At 40.0% G+C, this 22,779-nt stretch overlaps 1 protein-coding gene across 1 annotated transcript in view; it reads left to right on the top strand.

Annotated features, from left to right (window-relative positions):
• TMC1 (transmembrane channel like 1) overlaps nucleotides 1-22,779 on the top strand; it is a 150,132-nt gene that overhangs the window by 107,436 nt on the left and 19,917 nt on the right. Inside the window, exons 12-15 of the mRNA XM_027616273.2 lie at nucleotides 747-926; nucleotides 1,052-1,213; nucleotides 7,848-7,976; nucleotides 19,059-19,126. Coding sequence (XP_027472074.2) covers nucleotides 747-926; nucleotides 1,052-1,213; nucleotides 7,848-7,976; nucleotides 19,059-19,126 — 539 coding nt within the window. The remainder of the gene's footprint in view (nucleotides 1-746; nucleotides 927-1,051; nucleotides 1,214-7,847; nucleotides 7,977-19,058; nucleotides 19,127-22,779) is intronic.

Raw genomic sequence — 22,779 nt, 5'->3', positions numbered from 1 at the left:
AGCCTAATATTATAATTATAAAGGTGCCAGACAGGAAATATGGACCATACATTTGCTACTCTCCATATTCTCTTTCCCTCCCTCCCCCCGCCCCCCCACTGGCATTATAAACCAGTTCTTTCCTGGAACTTTCCTACCTTGGCTTTGATAACATCCTGACTTGTGTTCTCCTTTTGTTTCTCTGAATATCCTGTTTTCTTTGATAAACCCATTCCTTTTTTTTTTTTTTTTTGCCCCAATAGGGTGTATCCCCCAGAATTCAGTATTTAGTCCTGAGCCCATCTCAAGGAGCTCATTTATTCCAACTGATTGGACTAGCCCATATGCTGGTAATTGTCAAATTAGTATTTCCAGTTTGGACCTCATTCCTCAAGCAGATCATTTTCCCTTTCCTTTGGAAATCTTGTTGCAAAGTGTATCACCTTATCAGAATCAATCAGTTCCCATGTAGAACAATATGTGTTCTTTGGATAGAGAGTGATGTAAGTTACTTCCCTCATTATACTAGGAAACAGACTATTATTACTGGCACGTACATAAGCTCATATCCAAGCACACCTCGAGATGGGGAGTTGAATATTTTCTTTGTTGTCTTATTAAGATCAAATTTTAAAAGTGCATAAGATAATCTTCTTCAGTCTTATAAAAGATGAAGGAAATCTAGCTGAAATCTTGCAAAATCCTGGAAGAAAGCAATTATTTTTTAAATACCATTAACTTAGTTAATTCCTTGTGTCTCCCTGTAGATGAACATGGTCATGTCCCTCCTGGGGATGTTCTGTCCAACACTGTTTGACTTATTTGCTGAATTGGAAGACTACCATCCCCTCATTGCTCTGAAATGGCTACTGGGACGCATTTTTGCTCTACTTTTAGGCAACTTGTATGTATTTATTCTTGCCTTGATGGATGAGATTAACAACAAGGTAAGTCTTGTATCTGGACTGTTCTTGGCATCAATGTGTTGTTACATTCCCAGTCTCCAGATTGCTGGAAATGCCTCTGAACTCTGTGCTGTCTCCATCTTTGCTTCCATCATTTTGCATCCTAGATTGAAGAGGAGAAGCTGGTGAAGGCCAATATTACCCTCTGGGAAGCCAACATGATCAAGGCCTACAATGCATCACTCACGGGAAATAGCACTGGGCCACCTTTTTTTGTGCACCCTGCAGATGTACCTCGAGGACCCTGCTGGGAAACAATGGTGGGGCAGGTAATGTCACCAACAGAAGTGTGTGACAATAAATGGATTAAAAAAGAGCAGAATCAATTATGTCTTTCATAAGTGTGGCCTATTTTTTTTATTGCTTCATAAAAAATACCAAAGATTTACTGAAGGCTTACTATGGTGCTGGCTATGAATTTCATATGTAGTCTCTCATGCAGTCCTCACTCCATCTATTGAGGTAAATACTACTTTTACACCTTTTTTTTACAGTTGTGTATAAAGAAAGGATATTTTCAAATGGTGTGAGGAGAGGTTCATCTTTTATTTGTGTTATAATAAGGCACTTAGATTTAGATACAGGCTCCAGTGAATATTTAAATGGAACTCTACATATTACTACCAGTTTTCCATTAAAAAAATAGATTCTTTGGGGAGTGCACACTAATACTAATTTCGGCAGTGTCCATTTTTGTCAAATAATTGTCCCTTAAGTGTTAAAGGAAATACTATTTTAGGTTAGTTGTTTTCATGATGATTATGTAAACGGCCCCAGTCCAAGACTACTAGTATTTTACCAGAGAAAAGAGAGAATGTTTCACATGGCTTTCTGTCCAATAAAGGAAACCAAATAAGGAAAAACAACAATAAACTATTTTACATCTCTTATTTCTATACAGATCCAATTTTTATTTTGAAAAGCCTTTAATTTGATCTGATTAGAATTGACATTGCTACTGTGCATTTCATAAACCAATTTTGGTCTTGGGTTCATCGATGAGGACCAGATACTTTTAAATATGTCATCATGCATCTGCCTGCCTATTGGACGACATTCAGTCTCAGCAGTAATGTGGTCTTATGGAATTATTTGAATGATTTTTTGCTGTGTACTTATTTTTTATAATCTAAAAGGAAAAATTGAAAGTTAGTGTTAGGCTTATAAAACTGATGCAACGTAAACAAATGTGGATATCATTAGATGCCCTCATGCTCAATTAGATGCTCATCAAACTAAAGCCAATCAACTGATATTTAATTGTGGGGAAAAAAATAAGAACAACGTATGTGATGCTAGACACATGTCCAAAAAGTATGGTATGATTAAGGATTTTGTTTTATTTTATTTTTATGCTTTCAGGGGCCAGATAAGCATCTCCCTTTCCAGTTACATATCATTAAATACTCAATTTTCAGATATGCACATTCCATATATGTTTATAGAACATATTATATGTGAAATAATAAATGAAATGAAAATAAGTGAAGGCTGCCTTTACTTAGGAGAGAGGTATGGTAGATGGGGTAATGGCCCTTCAAAGATGTCCATGCCTAATCTCTGGAATCCCTCTGACTATGTTACCTTACATGGTAACATGGACTTTGCTGATAGGATTAAGTGAAGGAAAATTATCCTGGATTATGTGGATGGACCTAATGAAATCACAAGTAGGGACAAAAGAGTCAAAGTCAGAAAAAACAGACGTGACAGTGGAACCAGTTGGAGAGATGTGCTTTATAGATGGACAAAGAGGGGCTGTGAGCCTAGGAGCGCTGGCAGTCTCTAGAAGCTGAACAAGGTGGGGACCCAGATTCCTCCCTGATGCCTACACCTTGATTTTAGACTTCTGACCTCCAGAACTGTAAGAAAATAAATTTGTGTTGTTTTAAGCCCTGAAGTTTGTGGTAATTTGTGACAGCAGGTACAGGAGGTGAATGCACAGGAGTACATTGGTTTCTGGGTTTCAAGGGTCCTTCCTTGAAGTGAAGTCTGGTCACGGTGCTTCACACAGGTCTTATCACATCTAGGCTGCTCCTTGAGTCTTCAGCTAAAGTGGAAAGAAATGAAAAATTGGGGAAAAAAGGATTTTTTTTCACAAACTCAGAAAGTTTGGGATGTTCTCTTCTGTATGTCCTAGAATGCAGACTGGCAGGTGGGCTATGACACCTACCCTTTAACAGTCTTGACGGAATGGACTGTCAAGGATAAGATTGAGGCTGCTCACTTCTGGGGAAGAGAAAGTGATTAATTAGGTAGGAATGCCAGTGCAATTGAGCAGGATACTTATGTCTCCAATTATGCAGAAGCTTCTGTGTTGGTCCTACACATACTGGCTTAAAGGAAAAGTCACTTATTTAATTCTTCTTGAGACCTTGCTGCTTGTCTTGTCCTTAAAAAAAAAAAAAAAATCCCATCTTTGGTGCTTCTCCTTGCTTCATCATCTCTCCTTACTTCCCCCTTCTCTTTCACTTTCCTTTCCCTAAGGGGGCATTCAGCGCTTGTGGGAAAGTCTGCAGGAGCTGACCCAGAGGTTGTGGTTCTGAACAGAATGTAGATGAGGGAGGTAGAGTCCTTGCAGACAAGGAGAACACAAGGGACACAAAAACCCTGAGCACTGGAAAGTTTTGTCTTTAAGAGATCAATATCTATATCCATGCACCTAGAAACATTTTGTTTAACCACTTAAAAAAGAAGTGACTCCAGGGGCGCCTGGGTGGTTCAGTCAGTTAAGGGTCTGACTCTTGATTTCAGCTCAGGTCATGATCTCTTGGTGGTGAGATCCAGCCCTGAGTCAGGCTCTGCACTGAGGACCGAGTCTGCTTGAGATTCTCTCTCTCTCACCCTTGGCCCCTCCCCCCACTCATGCACACGTGCTCTCTCTCTCTCTCTCTAAAGTAAAATAAATAAAGTCTTTTTAAAAAAAGTGACTCCGGGAGAAACAGTAAAGGCATCTGATTTGCATGTCATCTTGGGGACACACTCCAAACACTCATTCATTGTTCCATAGGAACATTCCTGAAGTTTCCTCTTGTCCTCCCTCTGCTTTGTTTCCTCAAGGATGATATAAGACTCAAACCTCTCTTTGATCTGAATATAGGATAATTTGGTGGCCCCTTTACCCCTCCAGGGAATCTCAAGATGTAGCTGCTTAGGCAGCAAAGCCACCCTTGGGAGATTGCTATTTAAAGCTATCTACTGAGGTCTGCATTTTGGGGAAAGGGAAAGCAGCCAACAACTGAACAGAACAACAGTGGCTAACATTTATTGAATGCCTATAATATGCCCAGCGCTGTTTCCTTGAATTTTTAAATTACCCTTTGAGATAAGTCATACAACTATCTCTATTTTATAGATGAGGAGGCTGTGACCTGAAAAGCTATAATAATTTGCTCAAGCTCTTAAAGGAAGTCAACGGCAGAAGCCCAGATTTAACCCATGCATCCCTGTCTGAAGTGCTGAATTGTCCCTAGAAACATAATCAGCATCAACGCATACTCTCTAAACTCCTGCCATGGGACATGTAGAGTCTGTGGTCCTTTGTGATGCCCCTTGACTGTCGTGTTCCTGTTACCTGCTAATGACTTTTATGTTCACTGATCAAAGCTGCCCAGGCATTTAATAACTAACTGTCACGAGTGGAAAGTTGTGAGGTGTGGGGCGCGGTGCTCCACAGGGGGCCTGTGTGGAGACTGTGCTCCCATCCTGACTAGCACGCTAGGAACTGGGATTGGTGCCCCTGAGGTGGGCTGGGCCACTGTTGGGGGATTCTCTCTTATGAAGCCTTGTATTCTTCCTATGGTTTGTGAATAAATCTTCTTATGTTTCCATATAATGCTTCATTCAATCCTTTTCTGGTATTTTATATGACAGACCGCTGCTTAGGAAAAAGTAGGATTTCAACCATTGGGATGAGAATGTTGAGGAAGTTGAGGGGGACTTTAAAACCTTACCTTCTGACAAGGTAGTGGAAGCCAAAAAATATTCCTCATTGCCTCCCTCTGGCTGATACTAATTATTAGAATCTGAACTCAAGTTGCCTGGGCAATGAAAAAGAGAATAAGAACAGGAAGAGAAAAGTTATGGCTAGAAATAACTGCAGGAATTTACTATCATTCAACCATTCATTCCATATTTATTGAGTGCAAGCTGAGTGGCAGGCATCGTGTTGGATACTAGAGGTCCAATGGGCACAAAGGTGGGCTAGGTCCCTGCTCTTGTGAAAACTACAATTTCTTGGGGTGGGGGAACGAAGCCATTAATTAAGTCATTATGCAAAATTTGCAAATTTACAATGATAGCCAAGCACTACAAGAATGAAATACATGGAATCTGAGAATTTTTTATGGGGAAGCTTGCCCTTGTCAGTGAGGTGAGTGAAACTTTCCTAAACCAGTGACGCTGTAGTGGTGTGTATTCATTGGTATAAACTGAGTCAAGAGGTGAAGTAACAATGACTGAGTGCAGTGAAGACCCATGCAAAGGCCCTGTGGCCTGAGGAAGTATGGAGATTGAGGGTCTGAATGAAAGCCAGTGAGGCTGGAGTGAAGAAGAGGGATGAGCCATACCAGAAGAATATGGGGAGCTAGACAGGAGCCGGACTATACAGAGACTTTCAGATCATGCAGGAACCTCGCACTCTCTTGGCCCATCTTTTACTCCAGCTGTTCTGCATGCAGCTGTTAACCTGACAGCATCTCAACAGCTGTATGCATATTCACTTTATCTTCAAAGTTTCTCTGCTGTCATCAAGTGGAGTGTTAATACCTCATGGGGACATCTTTGACTAATGGGAGTGGTTGTTGGTGGATCAGTATGTCTCTCTTCTGTCACTGGCATGGACAGTTCTGAGGCTTATTCTCTACAGCTTCTAGTCTTCCAGGTGGGGTCCCCAGAAGGATAAGACTCACTTGCCCCAGTAGTGACAGATTTTAGCATGCTCTTGGGCAAAAGCTTTCCTTCCTTCTGTTTCATTCTTCCCAACCTCCATTCCTGTTCTTTGACACCATTTCCCAAAATACACTGCCAGCCTACAAGCCCTTGTCACAGGCACTACGGTTGGTAAAAACTAATGCTAAGTTTTTAAATTTGTATTTTTAAGGTTTTACTATAATAATTTTTGCTTGGGTTATGGGTATATTTTAGTTAACTATTATTTATAGCAGATTATATTTACAATAGTCGCGGTTATTTTTTAAGAATAAAGTATGTTAATGTTAAAAGAAATCTGAGATAAATTATATTTCATATGGTACTTGGATGTATCAAGAATCATGGAGGTGCTAAACGATGATCTGGCGTTCAGGAAGCATTGCTCTGAAGTATGAGACTGGAAACTAATCTAAAGACAGCTAGTCAAATGCCCTTTGCCCCATGAGAAAATTCTTTCTCACTAGTTATTTTAGAGGGGAGATTATATAGGTAGCTGGAAATAGAAACCAAAAGACGTCAGAAATTATAGAAGAACACTGGTATTTCTGGCAAAATATGTGTTATGAGATATCCAGTGTCTTCAGTCTTAGGACATAAATTATTGAGAAGGAAAAGAAAAGGAAGAGCAGAGGAGAACTATCACAACAAACATTTATAATTATGTGTCTATTCTAATATTTATCACTTATTGTCAAAGGGGTTCCACGAGGAAATAGTGAACTTTCCCTCTAATCCACAGCACACATCCTTTTGCACATAAATTTAAGTCCACACCACTGAGGTAACCAGTTTCTAATTTTCCAGAACTTTCTATGCCTATATGTATACATATACGCATATATACATAGGAATTTTTGTTAACAAATGAGTTCATACCACATATCCTATCTTGTAAATTTTTAAGGATCTGTTTCTTATCAGAGCATAGCGTTTTAGAACTTTTTAAAGTTTATTGAGGTGTGATTCATCCACCACACATTCCACCCATTTACAATATACAATTCAGTGGTTTCTAGTGTATGTTCACATAGTTGTGCATCTATAACCACTATTGTACTCTTTTTCTTTCAAGAGCTCATGATATTCCATTGTGTGGACATACTGTTCTATTTCATTAATCTCCTGAGCATATTTGAATTGTTTCCAATTTTTATCTGGAAGAAGTCCTACTTTAATAATCACATGTATAGATCTGTGCACTTGTGTTCATTCTTTCGTGGGACACCTTTCTACAAGTGGATTTCCTTGATCATATTCTACTCACTTTAAAATGTGATGGATTTCCACAAATTTCCCACCAAGTGTTGTTGGGGGTCAACATTCCCCCATCAGTTTATGGTAGTGTTTACTTCACCACACTCACCAATAAGGAGAAGCCTGGATTTTTAAAGATTTATCTTTCTGTGAGGCAACAACTCTTTGTTTTAGTTTGCACTTTTGTGTGTGGGGTTTCAATGTTTTTCAACATTTTAATTGACTGCATATTTCCTTCTGTGAATTTCTTATTTGTGCCATTTGCCAGCTTCTTTCCTTATTGGATTGCCCATCTATTGTCAGGCTGATTTATAAACATTTTTAGTATGTTAGAAAAACTAATCCTGTATCACGGATGCTGCCAGTACTTTTCAAAGTTCATCTTTTAACTTCATAAACATTGCCGTTTGCCAGATTAAAGTTTTAAACATATGTGTGGTCAATATATTCCTGGTTTTGTTTCTTGTGTTATGCCTATAAAAGTTTCTCGGTAAGAAGACTTTTGATACAGTGGTTTTGGAAGTGGAGATAATTACTTTTAGATGAATAAAATAAGGGTGAAACATTCTTCACTTGCTAGATATGCCTCACTATTTTTTCACTATTAATGGCAGTTTCTAAGCTAATACAATGCAGAAGCATAACAAACTTGACGCTGACACTAGGGTCATTTGAAGGGAGAGATGCTCGTTTTTAATCTGGATAATATCTCGACAGGAATTTGTGCGGCTGACCGTTTCTGATGTTCTGACCACTTATGTCACAATCCTCATTGGAGACTTTCTCCGGGCATGTTTTGTGAGGTTTTGCAATTATTGCTGGTGCTGGGATTTGGAATATGGATATGTAAGTATGATGCTCATTTTTCCTCTTGTCAGATTGTTCCTTTGTGGTTTATCATTTGCACACACTTTGCCAGAAGAAGAATTTAGGAGTGACCACCTGTTAGATGTTAATAAGTGAAGACCAGTGAGTACCGTTTTAATTCAGAAGGGTGTCAGACTTGAGTGTCATGGTTTATGATATTCTAGTAAAGTGAGCACAGGATGGTTAAAGCAGTGGACCTCAACCTGTCCATGAATATGGTGAACTCAATCTGGGACCCATAGCCAGCCCCCTCCCTATAAAGCTTTCTGACATTTCCAGAAGCTGGATAAGATGGGTAGTATCAACTGCACGTTCTATTGATTCCTTTGAATTCTACTAAACAGACTCCTGGAGAGTTACTGTGCAGTGCAATGGATGATAAGTGGATCTAGTAAATATGGTGCTCGTTTCATAAAGCTCCCAGGCTAATAAGAGCTCAGCAGAGACACAGCAGGGAGCTGTGGAAGTTTCAAGGCAGGCCCAGGGTGCTGATAGGTGTCTGGCCAATGGTGGACCTGAACTCTGGCAAGTTGACATCCTTCCAGCACCACAGCAAGAACCCAGGTTTCTCTGAGCCCCACTGATGTTGACTCCATTCCCAGTTCACCCTCTGTGTGCAGCCCCTGGTCCCCCCCCACAACCCCCCAAAGTTCAAGGGAGGCAACAGAGCACACACCACTCTGCAGTCTTCCACATTGCCAGGTGACCACGGTCCCTCTTTTGCAACTGTAACAGTCATCTTGGGAACTATGACTGTAGTTGGGTTGTAGTACTGGGTTGACAGTAATCGTGTGCTTAAAATCCTCCAGTGGTTAATAAGTACTTAGAATGAATTCCAAATCTCTTTCTAAGGCCTTCGATATCTTATAGGATCTGTGGGGTTTTTTTTTTCTCTTTCTTTCTTTCTTTTTCTTTCTTTCTTTCTTTCTTTCTTTCTTTCTTTCTTTCTTTCTTTCTTTCTTTCTTTCTTTCTTTCTCTCTCTCTCTCTCTCTCTCTCTCTCTCTCTCTCTCTCTCTTTCTCTCTTTCTCTCTTTCTTTCTCTCTTTCTTTCTCTCTTTCTTTCTCTCTTTCTTTCTCTCTTTCTTTCTCTCTCTCTCTCTCTCTTTCTCTCTTTCTTTCTTTCTTTCTTTCTTTCTTTCTTTCTTTCTTTCTTTCTTTCTTTCTTTCTTTCTTTCTTTTTCTTTCTTTCTTTCTTTCTTTCCGAGCTCAACTTCTACCACTTTTGTTCTTGCTTTGTAAAATCCGTAAATGGTAGAATTCTTTCTTTTTTTTTTTTTTTTTAAAGATTTATTTATTTATTTGAGAGAGAGAATGAGAGAGAGAGAGCACATGAGAGGGGGGAGGGTCAGAGGGAGAAGCAGGCTCCCTTACTGAGCAGGGAGCCCGATGTGGGACTCGATCCCGGGACTCCGGGATCATGACCTGAGCCGAAGGCAGTCGCCCAACCAACTGAGCCACCCAGGCGCCCCAGGTAGAATTCTTTCTTACGCTCAAACACAAGATGACCCTTGCATTGGCTCTAGCTGTTTTTCCCTGTAGGGGTGCAGATTCCTAGAATTTGGCATGGCTGATGCCTTCTTTATTATTAAGGACTCTGCTAATATGTCACCATCTTCGAGCTCTTCTCTGACCTTCCCATCTAATACAGCCTTCCAGACTCTCTCCTTCAACACCCTCCTTGATTTTCCTCACATGATGTATAACTAGCTGACATTTCCTTTTAAAAACATGCTTATAATCTATCTCCCTCTGTTAGAATGAAAACCCTATGAAAACAGAAGCCTTGACCTCTATACTTGTCACACGGTGGGCATTATCTGCTGACTGTCTGCTTCTGTGTTAAACCTCTACATTCTAGCACCATCCAGGCAACGCCATCTATTGGCGGAATTCTGCCTGCTTCCAGGGAAGTGCTCATGGAGTCTGTCCTGGTTTAGTAATCTCAAGCCAATGACGTTTCTCTCCTCTCTAAGGAAATGGTATCCTTTATTGCCGACCTCTCCCCAGCCCCATGCCCTCTAGTCTCTGGACAAGTCCTATGCTCAGAACAGTTTTCAAGACCCCAGGCTGGATCCTCAGCCTGGCTATCTGACTTGGAGATCATACCTTTGATTAGGTCATCTCTGTCATCCTCGCTGAAAGTGCCCATGGGACGAGCCAAAAGTGGTTAGATAATGCTCTTTGGTGAGCGCCAGTGAGGTAATGCTATGGATCCAGGATGATGTTGCGCTGCTTTCCCATTCCCTGCTATGAGGTATTCAGCTGGCTGGGTTTCATTTCTATTTTCCTTGTCTGATTCAGCTCTTCTGAGGCAGACATAAAAATTGCCATTTCTCTCTGAGGCCCTTGCCTGGCTTATGCTTGCCTTTTATCCCTTACTGCTCTCTTCCTAAGTGCTAGAAAATTTTGCTTCAAATATGAAGTCAATAAAACATGACCTGGATGTATAATAGCTATAATTAAATGACTGTCATTTATTATTTATTGAGTGCTGACAGGGCTCTTGGGTTAGTACAAAGTACAGGGACAAAAAAGACAAGTTCCTGTTTTAGGTCACAGAGAATTTTCTTCCATGTTACTTTTGGAAGGCTCTGCAGAAAGCATCCCAGCATCAAAACAAATTTTAAACAGTAAAGGGTGGGTGGTGGAACTTTGATGCGGATCCTATTATCATTGGCCCATCCGGTAGATAGCTGACACAGCTGAGTGCCTACTAAGTGCAAATCAGTAAGAGCAAAGCTCTGTGCTGGGTGATAAGGGGATACAGAGATGTAAAAATGTCCGCCTAAGGAGAGATTGCAAACTTGGGCTTGCTGCCTAGATTCAGCTTGCTGATATATTTTTCTTTCTTTGCAGAGTGTTTTCGTTTGTTTTTATTTATTTATTTATTTATTTAATGAGCTCACATTTTAAAACTAGAATTTTTACATTTTACAAAGTAGAGATTTCTTGCTTTTCTTGACATATTGGAAAGGCTGGCAACATTCGATCCGTATTCCCATTCGGAAGAAATTGGCTGGAGTGAGAAACCACTGCCCTGTACAGATGGAATATTCGCCCACTAGTTCCTCACACTCCCTACTGCCCTTTAATCCTGCAAGCTCTCTCCTTATCGATACAGAGCACAAAATGTAAATGCCATAGGAGAAACCAATGGCTACATGACTTTGGGGGTGGAGGGAGGGAAGAAAATAGGGAGGGAGGGAGAGGGAGGAAGAAAGACACAGAGAAAGAGAGAGAGAGAGAGAGAGAGGTCAGAAAGGCCAAGACCCAAAGACATGTTGGAGGAAGAAGCACTTGGGCCAGTCTTGGGAAAGGATCAGAATTTCAAAGATCCAGTGGAAGCAAGGATTCTTGGTGGAGGGACCAACATAAGACAGGGCCCAATGGGTATGGGCAAAGTGTGGGCAGGCCTCCATGCAGAAATCTCAGCTGGGGCTGTTCCAGAGCAGAAAAGGCTGATGAGAATGTTTCTCTGATATTCTCCTGGACATCCTAATTGAAAATGTGAGTCCCGGAAATACCTGTCATGAAGTAAAGGAGAACCTGAAATGGGCAGAGAAGATACTTTTAAGATGCCTTTCAGAAATCAAAAAGAAGGGGCGCCTGGATGGCTCAGTCGTTAAGCATCTGCCTTCGGCTCAGGTCATGATCCCGGGGTCCTGGGATCGAGCCCCACATCGGACTCCCTGCTCGGCCGTAAGCCTGCTTCTCCCTCTCCCACTCCCCCTGCTTGTGTTCCTCTCTCACTGTGTCTCTCTCTGTCAAATAAATAAATAAAATCTTTAAAAAAAAAGAAATTAATTAAAAAAAAAGAAATCAAAAAGAAGGGGTACCTGGATGGCTCAGTCAGTTAAGTGTCTGCCTTCCAATCCGGTCATGATCCTAGGGTCCTGGGATCAAGCCCCGCATCCGGCTCTGTGCTCAGCAGGGAGTCTGCTTCTCCCTCTCCCTCTGCCTGCCTGTCTGCCTACTTGTGATCTCTCTCTCTGTGTCAAATAAATAAATAAAATCTTTAAAAACAAAGAAATCAAAAAGAAAAATGTGTCCATTTCCACCACCAAAAAAAATTTTTTCTGAGTTCCCAAAATAATACTAGCTCATTATAAAAAATCCAGAAAATCCAGTGTAAGTTAAATATGAAAATAAGAATCGCAGGTAATCTCACCATAATGGCATTACTTATTTTGATTATTTGAATCGGATAGTATTAGTGTTTATTTATATGTAAATAAACAAGTACAGTAGATTTTTATATATTATAGATTTTTATAAATATACCCTTTAAAAATTTTTTTATTAAAAAGTATATATTTAATGACTGGTTACCTGCTTTTTTCACCTGTGACCATTTCCCTAGGTTATTCTTTTTTTTAAATAATTGATTTTAGTTTTTAAAGATTTTGTTTATTTGAGAGAGAGAGAAAGAGCAAGAGCAGGGGGAATGACAGAGCGAGAGGGATAAGCAGACTCCTCACCGAGTAGGGAGCCCGATGTGGGGCTTGATCCCAGGACCCTGGGACCATGACCTGAGCCACAGGCAGATGCTTAACCAACGGAGCCACCCAGGTGCCTGGTTAACTGTTCTTTTATGACAGTTTTAAATGACAGTGTGATATTCTATGAATGAATGAACTATAATTTAATTTTTATTGGCTGTCAGTAAAACTTTACCTAATTTTTAATTATTATAATAATTATTGCGGTTACATTTATTTATATTCATGTAGTTAAATATCTTCACAGATAAGTTATAGTGGCATGCACAGATTATTTCCTTATGAGAACTTTCCCTAAGTTGAATTTCTCATTCCTAGAGAACATGCCTTTTTTAAAAAAATCCATTCGCTTTTCTTAACAACAGCTTCTGTAAAAACTGAACTCTGCAGACTCTAGCGTCAGATGTAGCAGTCCACGGAATATTAATGTTGGGTGGAATTTTGACATAATCAATCATGCATCCTTTATTTCACATCTGAAAAATTGGGGGCTCGTGAATTGAAGTGAGTTACCTCAGTTTGTGTAGCCAGTTTGTGTATTTATTTCACAAATAAACAAGGGCAATGAAGTGTCCTTCTGGACACAGCCATTATGTTAAATACGCTGAATTATACACTGGTTGTATCAGAGTACATTACGTTAGAAGTGACCCTGTAGATTTTTCCAGCTGTAAATTTATGGCTAAAGTGTTATCACAACAAACCTATAAAGATGGACTGAGGTGAGGAAATTACTGGCTAGGAGCAGGCTGTTAGACCATGTAACGTAAGTTAATCTTTCCTAAGTCTTCTCCAAGCATAGCAGACAGTTCTCAATGTTTCTGAAGTGTTCACTGACTCATCGGGAATGGAATGGTTTCTCCCAGGAGCGATTTTAACCACCCAGATTCAGCATAACTGCCCTAAAGCCTCTTGTAAACTCTGGGTTTCCTGCTGTAGCTCAACACAGAATGCCTTTACTTTCAGCTTGATTTGTGTTGACAATATCTTTGTCATTTATCAACAAAATAGGTAACAGATACCTAAGAAGAAATAGAATTGAATACATGGCATGGGATTAGAATACGTTCAACCAAATTAAAACCTCAGCATCTTGTTTAAAGTTACATTTTTAAGGTGGTCTTTTTAAAATTTATATAAATGGAAAATATAAGAGATTTCCCTGTGCTCTGATGAAGGGGCTCAAGATTATCCATAAATAAGAGGCATATGACTGCCAGACCATAAGAGTAGGTTCTATATTATATTATATTATATTATATTATATTATATTATATTATATTATATTATATTATATCATATTATATTTTTATGTAGTGTTTATTATAGGTCAGAACTTCTACAAAATACATATATTTTTCCATGTATTCATAGCAGCAACGCTCTAAGGTAAATACTATTTTTTCCTACTTTACAGTAAGCTGAGGCTTAGAGAATGTTTAATAATTTGCTCAAAGACATATAGGTGGTCAGTGATGGAGCTATGACTCAAACCCATGTCTAATCGACTTCAAAGCCATCAACCAGATTTCTGTCATGTTGAATTTTCACTGTGATGCTTAACCCTAGAAATTTCAAGAACTCTGTCAAATCATGACTAATTCATGAGCCAATCTGTGGTGTTTGTAACTCAAAGCACCCCAAAATTAGATAGGTCGCTTGCAATAGAATGGAGTTACAGGAGGGGCTGTGATACAGAATTAGAAATAAATGATGTTCTTCAGCTGGGAATAAGATATTACTTAGCAGTGCAGGAAGATGCCAAGCTAAAGGGTCAGTAAGAAGTCTTGAGTAGTCCCTGAAGGATTGACAACTTGGGGAAAGGGACAGCACAGTCTGGATTTGAAGTTCCACTTGAATATTTGTTGGAATCTGCCTGCAGGCAACAAGGGGTGAAGTGCAAAGACCTGAGTCGCTGAATCATCCTAGTGGGTGAAGCTAGGATTTGTCCTAGATCAGTGGTTCTCAAATTTGAGGGTAGACCAGAATCCCCTGAAGGCATGTGAAAACAGTGTTTCTGATTCCATCGGAGCTGGGGCAGGTCCCAGATAATTTACTTTTCTAAGTTCCCAGGTGATGATGCGGCTTCTGGCATGGGGACCATGCTTGAGAACCATTCACCCAGAGTGATTTCAGGTGTGGGGAGTGAGATTTGTACATCAGACAGGATGTTGCAATGACAGAATTCTCTCTGAGATATTTCACAATATCCAAAGGTTAATGATCTTTCCCAAATAACAAAACTTGCAGAGAGTGGATGGGTTTTCCTGGGCATTTCAGTCCAACGACAACCTTCTGTCTTCCCTATGGGTAGATGACTGACTTTCACCCACCACAAACAAAGGTCCAGAAATAAAATGAGATAATTTTCAATCCCTTGACTATTAGTAAGTTATTATAGACCTCAGCCTGTATCCAAATGGGATCTTCTTTTGCTGGTGCCTAAAAAGCTTATTAGGGATGAGTGACTCTTAGTGTTATATGCATCCCATTTGAATCATTTCATTTCTCAGTTTTCAAGAAAACCTATTTTTTCCCAAGGCTCATTTACCTTTAAGCTTTTTTTATGTTTTAGAGGCAATTAAGCAAAGGTATTGCAAAATGATTTACCCTTGTATTATTAAAGTATTGCTTTTAAAACTTTAAAATACAATATAGTCTCATATGTTTTTACTAAATCCATCCCTAAAAGAATGAGCATTGAATTTTATTGTGTGTGTGTGTGTGTTTGCTTTCCTACTTCTGTTTTATTTTTAGAGGGAGATTTTCTGAGTTTAACTCATACCGTATTCAATTGCATTTCTAAAGTGTTTACAGAGAAGCAATTCTTTAATAACTGGGTCTAATTTTTCAACCAATTACAGATTTTAGATTAGAAAAGGATCTTAGAAATGATCTAGTTCAGAAGCTGGCAGACTTTCTCTGTAAAAGGCTGGATAGTATCAGTTGCACTTCTGCAGGTGGGATATTATGATATAATAAGAAATATATATTTTGGTCTCCATTACCATCTCCTGGCCAGAGTTCCTAAATCTTTTTATAACTGTCTAAGCAACACAGGTGCTAGGATCATCTTTTGTTCTAATATTTGGTCTTTGACCCTGGTTCCTGATACAGAAGGCCTACATTCCTTGGGTTTTCCTGGGTGATAGGAACATTGCTTATTCTAATGAGGCAGTGCTTGGTGGCTTCTGAATCGCTTCAGGATGGGGGAATGGTCACCAGAAAGAGCAAGACATGATTAGAAGCTTGAAACTTTCAGCCCCATCCCCCCATCCTCCAGGGAGGGGAGCGGGGCTGGAGACTGAGTTAATTATTGATTATGCTTACTGATGAAGTCTCCATAAGACTCCCTGACCTATGGGGTTCACTGAACCAGGTCGCTGAACATGTTGAGGTGCTGGAGGGTGGTGTGCTGGGAGAGGACATGGAAAAGGACCCTTTTCCTCATACCTTGCCCTCTGCATCTCTTGCATCTGTCTATTCCTATCCTGCATTTTTTAAATAAACCAGTAGCCTAGTAAATCAAGTGTTTTCGAGAGTTCTGTGAGCTATTCTAGCAAATTATCAAACCTGAAGAGGGAGTCGTAGGATTCTCTGATGTATAGCCAGTCACTCAGCATAGGTGGCACCCCAAACTTGTGATTGGTGTTTGAAGTGGGGCAGTCTTGTGGGACTGAGTTCTTAACCTGTGGGGTCTGCTCTAACTCTGGACAGTCAGTATCAGAGCTGAGGGAAATGGTAGGGCATCCAGCTTAGGTCCACAGAGAACTGGGGCATTGTTTGGTATGGGGAGTCAGTACATCTGGGTCAGAAGTACTGTGAGTAGAGTATAGAGGACAAGGGGTTTGTGTTCAGTGGGCAATATGGTCTCTGTGCCAACCATTAAACTTTCCTGTTTTAGTGCCAAACAGCCACAGAGACTACCTAAACAAATGAATGCAGCTGTATTCTAACAAATCTTTATTTATAAAAACAGGTGGCAGTCCAGATTTGGCTCATGGACCATAGTGTGACAACCACTGACCTAGTTCATTTCCTCAGTTTATCTGTGACAAGATAAGCAACTGGCCCAGCTCACCCAACCAGAACATGGCAAGGCAAAGTCCAGTACTCAGGTGTGAATCCCTGACAAGTGTCTGGACCAAAAACCTGTTTGGTACACTAAGGATACCCTATACCCATTTTCTGCATTGGGTCCATTTGTGGATCAAAAATTATATTCCTGGGGCGCCTATGTGGCTCAGTTGGTTGAGCGTCTGCCTTCGGCTCAGGGTATGATCCCGGGGTCCTGGGATTGAGTCCTGCATTGGGCTCCCTGCTCAGTGGGGAGTCGGCTTCTTCCTCTCCCTCTCTCCCTCTCTCCCTCTGCCTCCCTCCACCTGTGCTCATGTGTGCTCTTTCTCAAATAAATAAATAAAATCTTTTTAAAAAATTATTTTCCTTCGGCTGCCCCTGCTGCAAACACAATATGAGAACAAGGGTTCCCAGTGTGTCTTTGGTGTTTTTCTAGTCACCTAGTTATAAAAATATCTCAAATGGCTTTTAAGAAGCTTATATGTTTGTGAGGGTAAAGAAAATATACTTCTAAAAGGTTGAATTTTTTTTTAATTTCACATAGATTGGTGGGTTAAATCATGGCACCATTCTAAAGAGGCCAAAGATGAAGGTTTGACTCTTGATCTGACACAGAGACAAGCTGTTCCAAGACCACAGATGGTACAGGCCACCCAGCTGAGCATTTGTCATATGTGTTCTGTGAGCTCACAAGGCTTCAGGGGAAGAGAAGAGGTGGTCCACAGCAAAGCCCTCCCGTGGCGGGAGAAAGACTCCAAATTAACGTTTCTAGAGATTAGAAGCAGTTTACTTTTCTCCACGAGGCACACATTGCTTTCATTGGTGATTTTAGAACAAAAACTGCCAACCGTACCTCTTCGCATCCTGTGAATGTTAGGCTTCTAGATCATTGGAAAACCAGCAAAACACAACGTATATCATCTAGGTCATCTTTGTCCTGCTTAATATAACAGGGCTATGTATTCTTTCATTATGTATCATCTCATCATTTTATCTTGTTATTGAACCATTCTTGCTGCTCATGCCCTGAATCTGTTACAGGGCACATGACCCTTATCCTTCCCCAGAGTACTGCTATCTTTTGGGAAAATGATGACATTGAGGCCTGACTTCAAGAACTCTTGAGGTAAAGAGTCCAAAAGCTGTGAAGGTTTTATCGGGGTTCCAAACCAGAGAACTGTTCCATCTTCTTACACATATTTTTTTTGGGGGGGGGAGGGGTCTTGGGTTTGAGAACGGTGACACTCTCAGATCAGCCTCATTGTGTTTGTGTGGGTGTGTTGAGGAGGGAGTAATTACAAGCACCCATATGGTGTGAAGCCACACCGGCAGATGCCAGGATCTGGGACGGGATGAGGGACCTGCCCCTTTTTTGGTCCCTCTTTCATGGTCGTGATGCTCTTCGTCCACATATTTTGCTTTTCTTCTTTTCTCTTGTGACCTACCAGTTAGTCAGTTTCCTGACTGATTGTTGTCTATCTCAATTTAAACAGGAGCCAGTTCCACTGTGGTTGCTAAGTAGCATTACTCCCACTGATAGAAACTTTCCTTCCAGGCTGCCCGATGTGTCACAAGGAAGCCTTTGGACAGGCCACCCTGGGACAGACACCCACCGGTGCCCCTCTGCCCAAAAAAGACAGGCTTGTGTTGCTGCCCTAAGCGGGATGGTATTACCTAGGAGATAAACACTGGATATTGAGTTGAATAACTTCTCAAACTTGTACTGTATTTCTCTATATTTATTTTATTGTAAAAGAAATTCACATTTTTTTGAAAAATATTTTAAAATATGCAAACGTAAGGAAGAAAACAAAAGTCATATTCCATCGCCTACTTATAACACCTATTAATTTTGTTGGTCATTTTGAAGTCTTTTCCTTATGCGTCATTTCATATTCCATAGATAAAAATAATGACTGTCTAATTTTATATTTTTGTTGTTTAACATCAAGTCATAGTTTTCTCTGTGTATGTAAATATTCTCCAAACAGTGATTGTAATTAGGTGCAATATATATTACAGTATGGATATACTATGTTTACTTAACCAATATTGGACATTTTGGTGGTTTCATCTCTGTTAAAATTTGTCAACATTTAAGATCAATTTGTTAAAACAAATTCCTAGAGGTAGACTTACAGGGTTAAAGAGAATGAGATTTTTTTTAAGCTTTTAATCTATACGGTCAAAGTTTTCTAAAATATTGCTCCAATTTTCTCTTTCCCCAGCCATGTAAAGAGAACCTGCTGGTCCACATTTTCACAACATTGAATAACTGCTTTAGAAAATGAGCCTTGCTATGTTAGAAAGCATGCTTTATTGTTTTATTTACCGCTAATTATTTATTATATCGATTACTCTGCTATTGTTGCTGCAAGGAAGCAGTTGAGAGCCTAGCCATACCTATGCAGAAAGTTGAAACACTTGGCTTTCAATTTTCACCAGTTGATATGCTAATCCAGTGAATATCTGTGTCTTCCATAGCCCTCATACACTGAATTTGATATCAGCGGCAATGTCCTCGCTCTGATCTTCAACCAAGGCATGATCTGGTAGGTCAGCTGTTGGACAGTGTATCACTTGTAGAAAAGCCTCAAAGATTGTTATGGCATAAAGCACTGTAGCCTGGTGTCTGAGAAGTCCACAGCCTGGGGCTAACTCAACAATTGCCTTTGCAAAGTGAATTGCTAGGAAAAGCTAATATATATGTGTATATGTATATAATACGTATGCTATATAATATATAGTATACTATATATTATAGTATATATACTATATATTGTATATATATGTATATATGTCTTGGAATATATAGAATATATATTTTACATATAATATACACTATATAATACAGTATATATATATATTATATATATATTTTTTCATATCTTAACTTTTGGTTCTCAAAGGCATCTGCCTGTTTTGCAGAGAATTCCTTTATCAAATACTGGGAGTCTATTTCTACTTTGTAGATTATTTGAAGGCTTTTTATACTTTTATATCCTCTGATGCCAGGGTCTAACAGTGAAACATTAATGATCCCATAACCGCATGTTACGTATGAAACAAATTAATGTAAGGCCCCTCTGAGAAACTGATTTTATTTTGTCATTATTGAGTATATTTAGAAGACAACTCGTTGCTACTTTTAAAAATAATATTTTACCAAATCCAGTAGTTCATAGAGATGAAACACATGTTTTAGGAAGGTCAAGCTAAAAATACGCTCTTTATTTTGTAACTTGTTTCACAGGCCATTTGCACATCAGAATTATGTCTTTTGATGTACAAAGGGCTGTCATATCTTTTATTAAATGAAAGCATTCTCACTGTCAACCTTGACAGGTTAAGGCGAGCGGATACAGTAGAACTGGTTTGGAGTTTAAAAATTGAATCACAGCATGTGATTCATCTGGGAACCATGTGGTCTTGGAAATCTGTCAGTCTTAACTAAGAACACCCAACCCACAAGCAGTTACAATTGAGCCTCTTTATCCTACCAACACATGCTTAATATTGCACTGTGCCACTGACCACACCATTGTCCTATGTACAAGGACCAGTAACTGTACAAGTTTTGCACAAGCTTCATATATTACTTAAATCCTTCAATCATAGCTGGATTGAATTATTAAACCGTTGCAAGACTGGACCTCTCTGCAAATGTTAAAATTATCTTGCTTCAGTAATATAAAGACCATAGCCAAGGGCCCCATTGTCCTGCAATGGGGCCTGTCAAATTCCTGTGCCTCCCTAGGTCGATACATATGAAGGAAAGGCTCTAAAAAGATGATCTTCTCCATTATCACGTATGTTTAAAAATTTAATTCCTGCCCTCTCACTTTCTAAATTTTGCAAGTTATGGCTCATGTGTCCAGAGAGTCATTAAAGACTGCATCTTTCATTCTCCAAGCGGGAGGAAAGTAAGGGTGGCCCCATCTAGGACCACCAGCAGAGAGAGTAAAGAGAGCAACTTCTATGAGTTCTGGATCTTTCCTTTTCTAGAGGGGATTCTGTGGTCACAGCAGAAAATGGCTAACATGGCATGTGGAACAATGAGAAACCATCACCTTGTATCAGTTTTAAAACTCCCTGGCCCTTACAGCATGCCACAAATCCCTCAGGCCTGGTGACTGTTGTTTGTGCTGACATCTGCTGTGGGTCTGTGTCTTGTTCTTTCCTAGCTCAGACAACAGATTGGCCTAGAAATTCATTTTCATGATCGGAAAAGCTGTTGTAATGGCTGTACTGATGGGTTTCACTTAGAATTTTGCAGCTCTTTGGTCCACTATTGCTCGTGTTGAGATTCTTAAGTATCTCCAGATCTTCCCCCGTTCTCTCATAGGTGGACCCATTATCGAGATCTCTCCACTGTCACTGCACTGTCCCTTTCTAGGTGTTCATCCTATAGATACTGGTCAAGTCTTGCTTCTTGTTAGTCTGAAGAAGACATTAGAAAGTGATGGTGTTTTTTTTTTTTTTTTTTTTTTTTTTTTTTTGAGTGTACAGAGATAACCATACACTTACCAGAGTTTCAGAAGCAGAAGAACTATTATTTTGACCTTCGGGTCCACCCTTGGTACAGATGGTCTTTTCCAAACTCCCAGGAAGCTAGTGAAGAATGGGGGTGCGGTGTGGTGGGCGAGGTGTGGGGAGTGTGTATTCTAAGTGCAGTAGGGCTCCCCTGCCACAGGGTACTCACACCTGGTAAGCTACTATTTTACAAGGCATGAGGAACCGATGCTTGAGTTGCGCCATACAGAAACACAAGAGTATGGGAAGTTTGCACTCAATTCCATTGGTTTGTGACTGGAGACATTCATTTATTGCTTTAGGGGTTTCTAATTAATGGAGGATGGAGGTTATTTACAATGATGCTGTTAAAGTGAAACTTTATAGGTAAAATCCATTTTGTCATGAAGTGGGTGAAATGACCAGTAAACCTTTATATGACACGCTTAATTGAAAAATGGACAGCATTGGGGCGCTGGGTGGCTCAGTTGGTTAAGCGACTGCCTTCGGCTCAGGTCATGATCCTGGAGTCCCAGGATCAAGTCCCACATCGGGCTCCCTGCTCAGCAGGGAGTCTGCTTCTCCCTCTGACCCTCTTCCTTCTCGTGCTCTCAGTCTCTCATTCTCTCTCTCTCAAATAAATAAATAAAATCTTTAAAAAAAATGGACAGCATAGGTTTTTCGATCGTATTTTAAAATGATGAAGGCCCATCCCATCTCTCTCGTAGCAGGGTATAGAGGCAGCAGAGAACATGGTGAGAGAGAAGATGGGTTTGGACGTTGTTCCAACACTGTCTCTTTGTATACCCTTTCGTTAGGGTTGTCACCGTCTGCTACCTCATTTTCTTGGTTGATCAAATGTGAATAATTTACCTGACATGTACCATGTCGCTGGAGTAATAAGGAGAGCTCAATAAAAGAAGCTTTCATTTGCTTTGATCTTCTTGGAAGAAAAGCACTTTATAAGGCTAAGGTATTACAATGATCTTTAACTGACAGATGACGGGCTCAAGTTTGGGGAAGGGACTTAGTGAGCCGAGCTGATTAGTGAGTCATGAGCTAAGACAGGATGAGCATTAAGGTGCAGATATCAGTGTGCTGGGATCTGTTTTTCTAGGTTATGGTTCCTTGAGCCATTTGTTCAATATTTATTTTGAAAATCTGAAATGTATTTATAGAGGCAATACATACATGTATACATGTATATGAATACAGATGAATGATGCAGGTATACACAGAGGTAAAAATATATGTGGCTTTAGGCAAGACTAGGTCTTAAATGATGTACAGAATTGTGTCTGAGGATAAACTAGCTTGTGCAGCAGTTGACCAGAACCCCCAAGTCTTAGTGGCTTCCAAAGGGAAACGTTTACTTCTTGTTTTCTCTACATGCCCAGTGTGGGTTGGTAGAGGGCTCTGCTCTTGCAAGTTACTCTCACCGTGGATTCCTAGACTTGCAAAATAGGGTCCATCTGGAACATCACCGGTCAAGGTAGCAGAGAGATGAGAATAGAATCCATACGGGGCTTTTAACGTCTCCATCCAGTAGCAAGACACCTCATTTTAATGACCATTTCGTTGGCCAAAACAAATCACATGGCCAAGCCTGACCTTTAGAAATGAGCAAGTATAACGATTCACAAGCATCTCACATTACTAATATTGGCATTTGAGAATGTAGTATAGCGCTGTG

This window comes from Zalophus californianus, chromosome 13 (genome assembly GCF_009762305.2).
Source record: "Zalophus californianus isolate mZalCal1 chromosome 13, mZalCal1.pri.v2, whole genome shotgun sequence".
Classification (NCBI taxonomy): Eukaryota; Metazoa; Chordata; class Mammalia; order Carnivora; family Otariidae; genus Zalophus; species Zalophus californianus.
The sequence above is the reverse complement of the archived record's forward strand: the minus strand, read 5'-3'. Positions and strand labels throughout refer to the sequence as shown.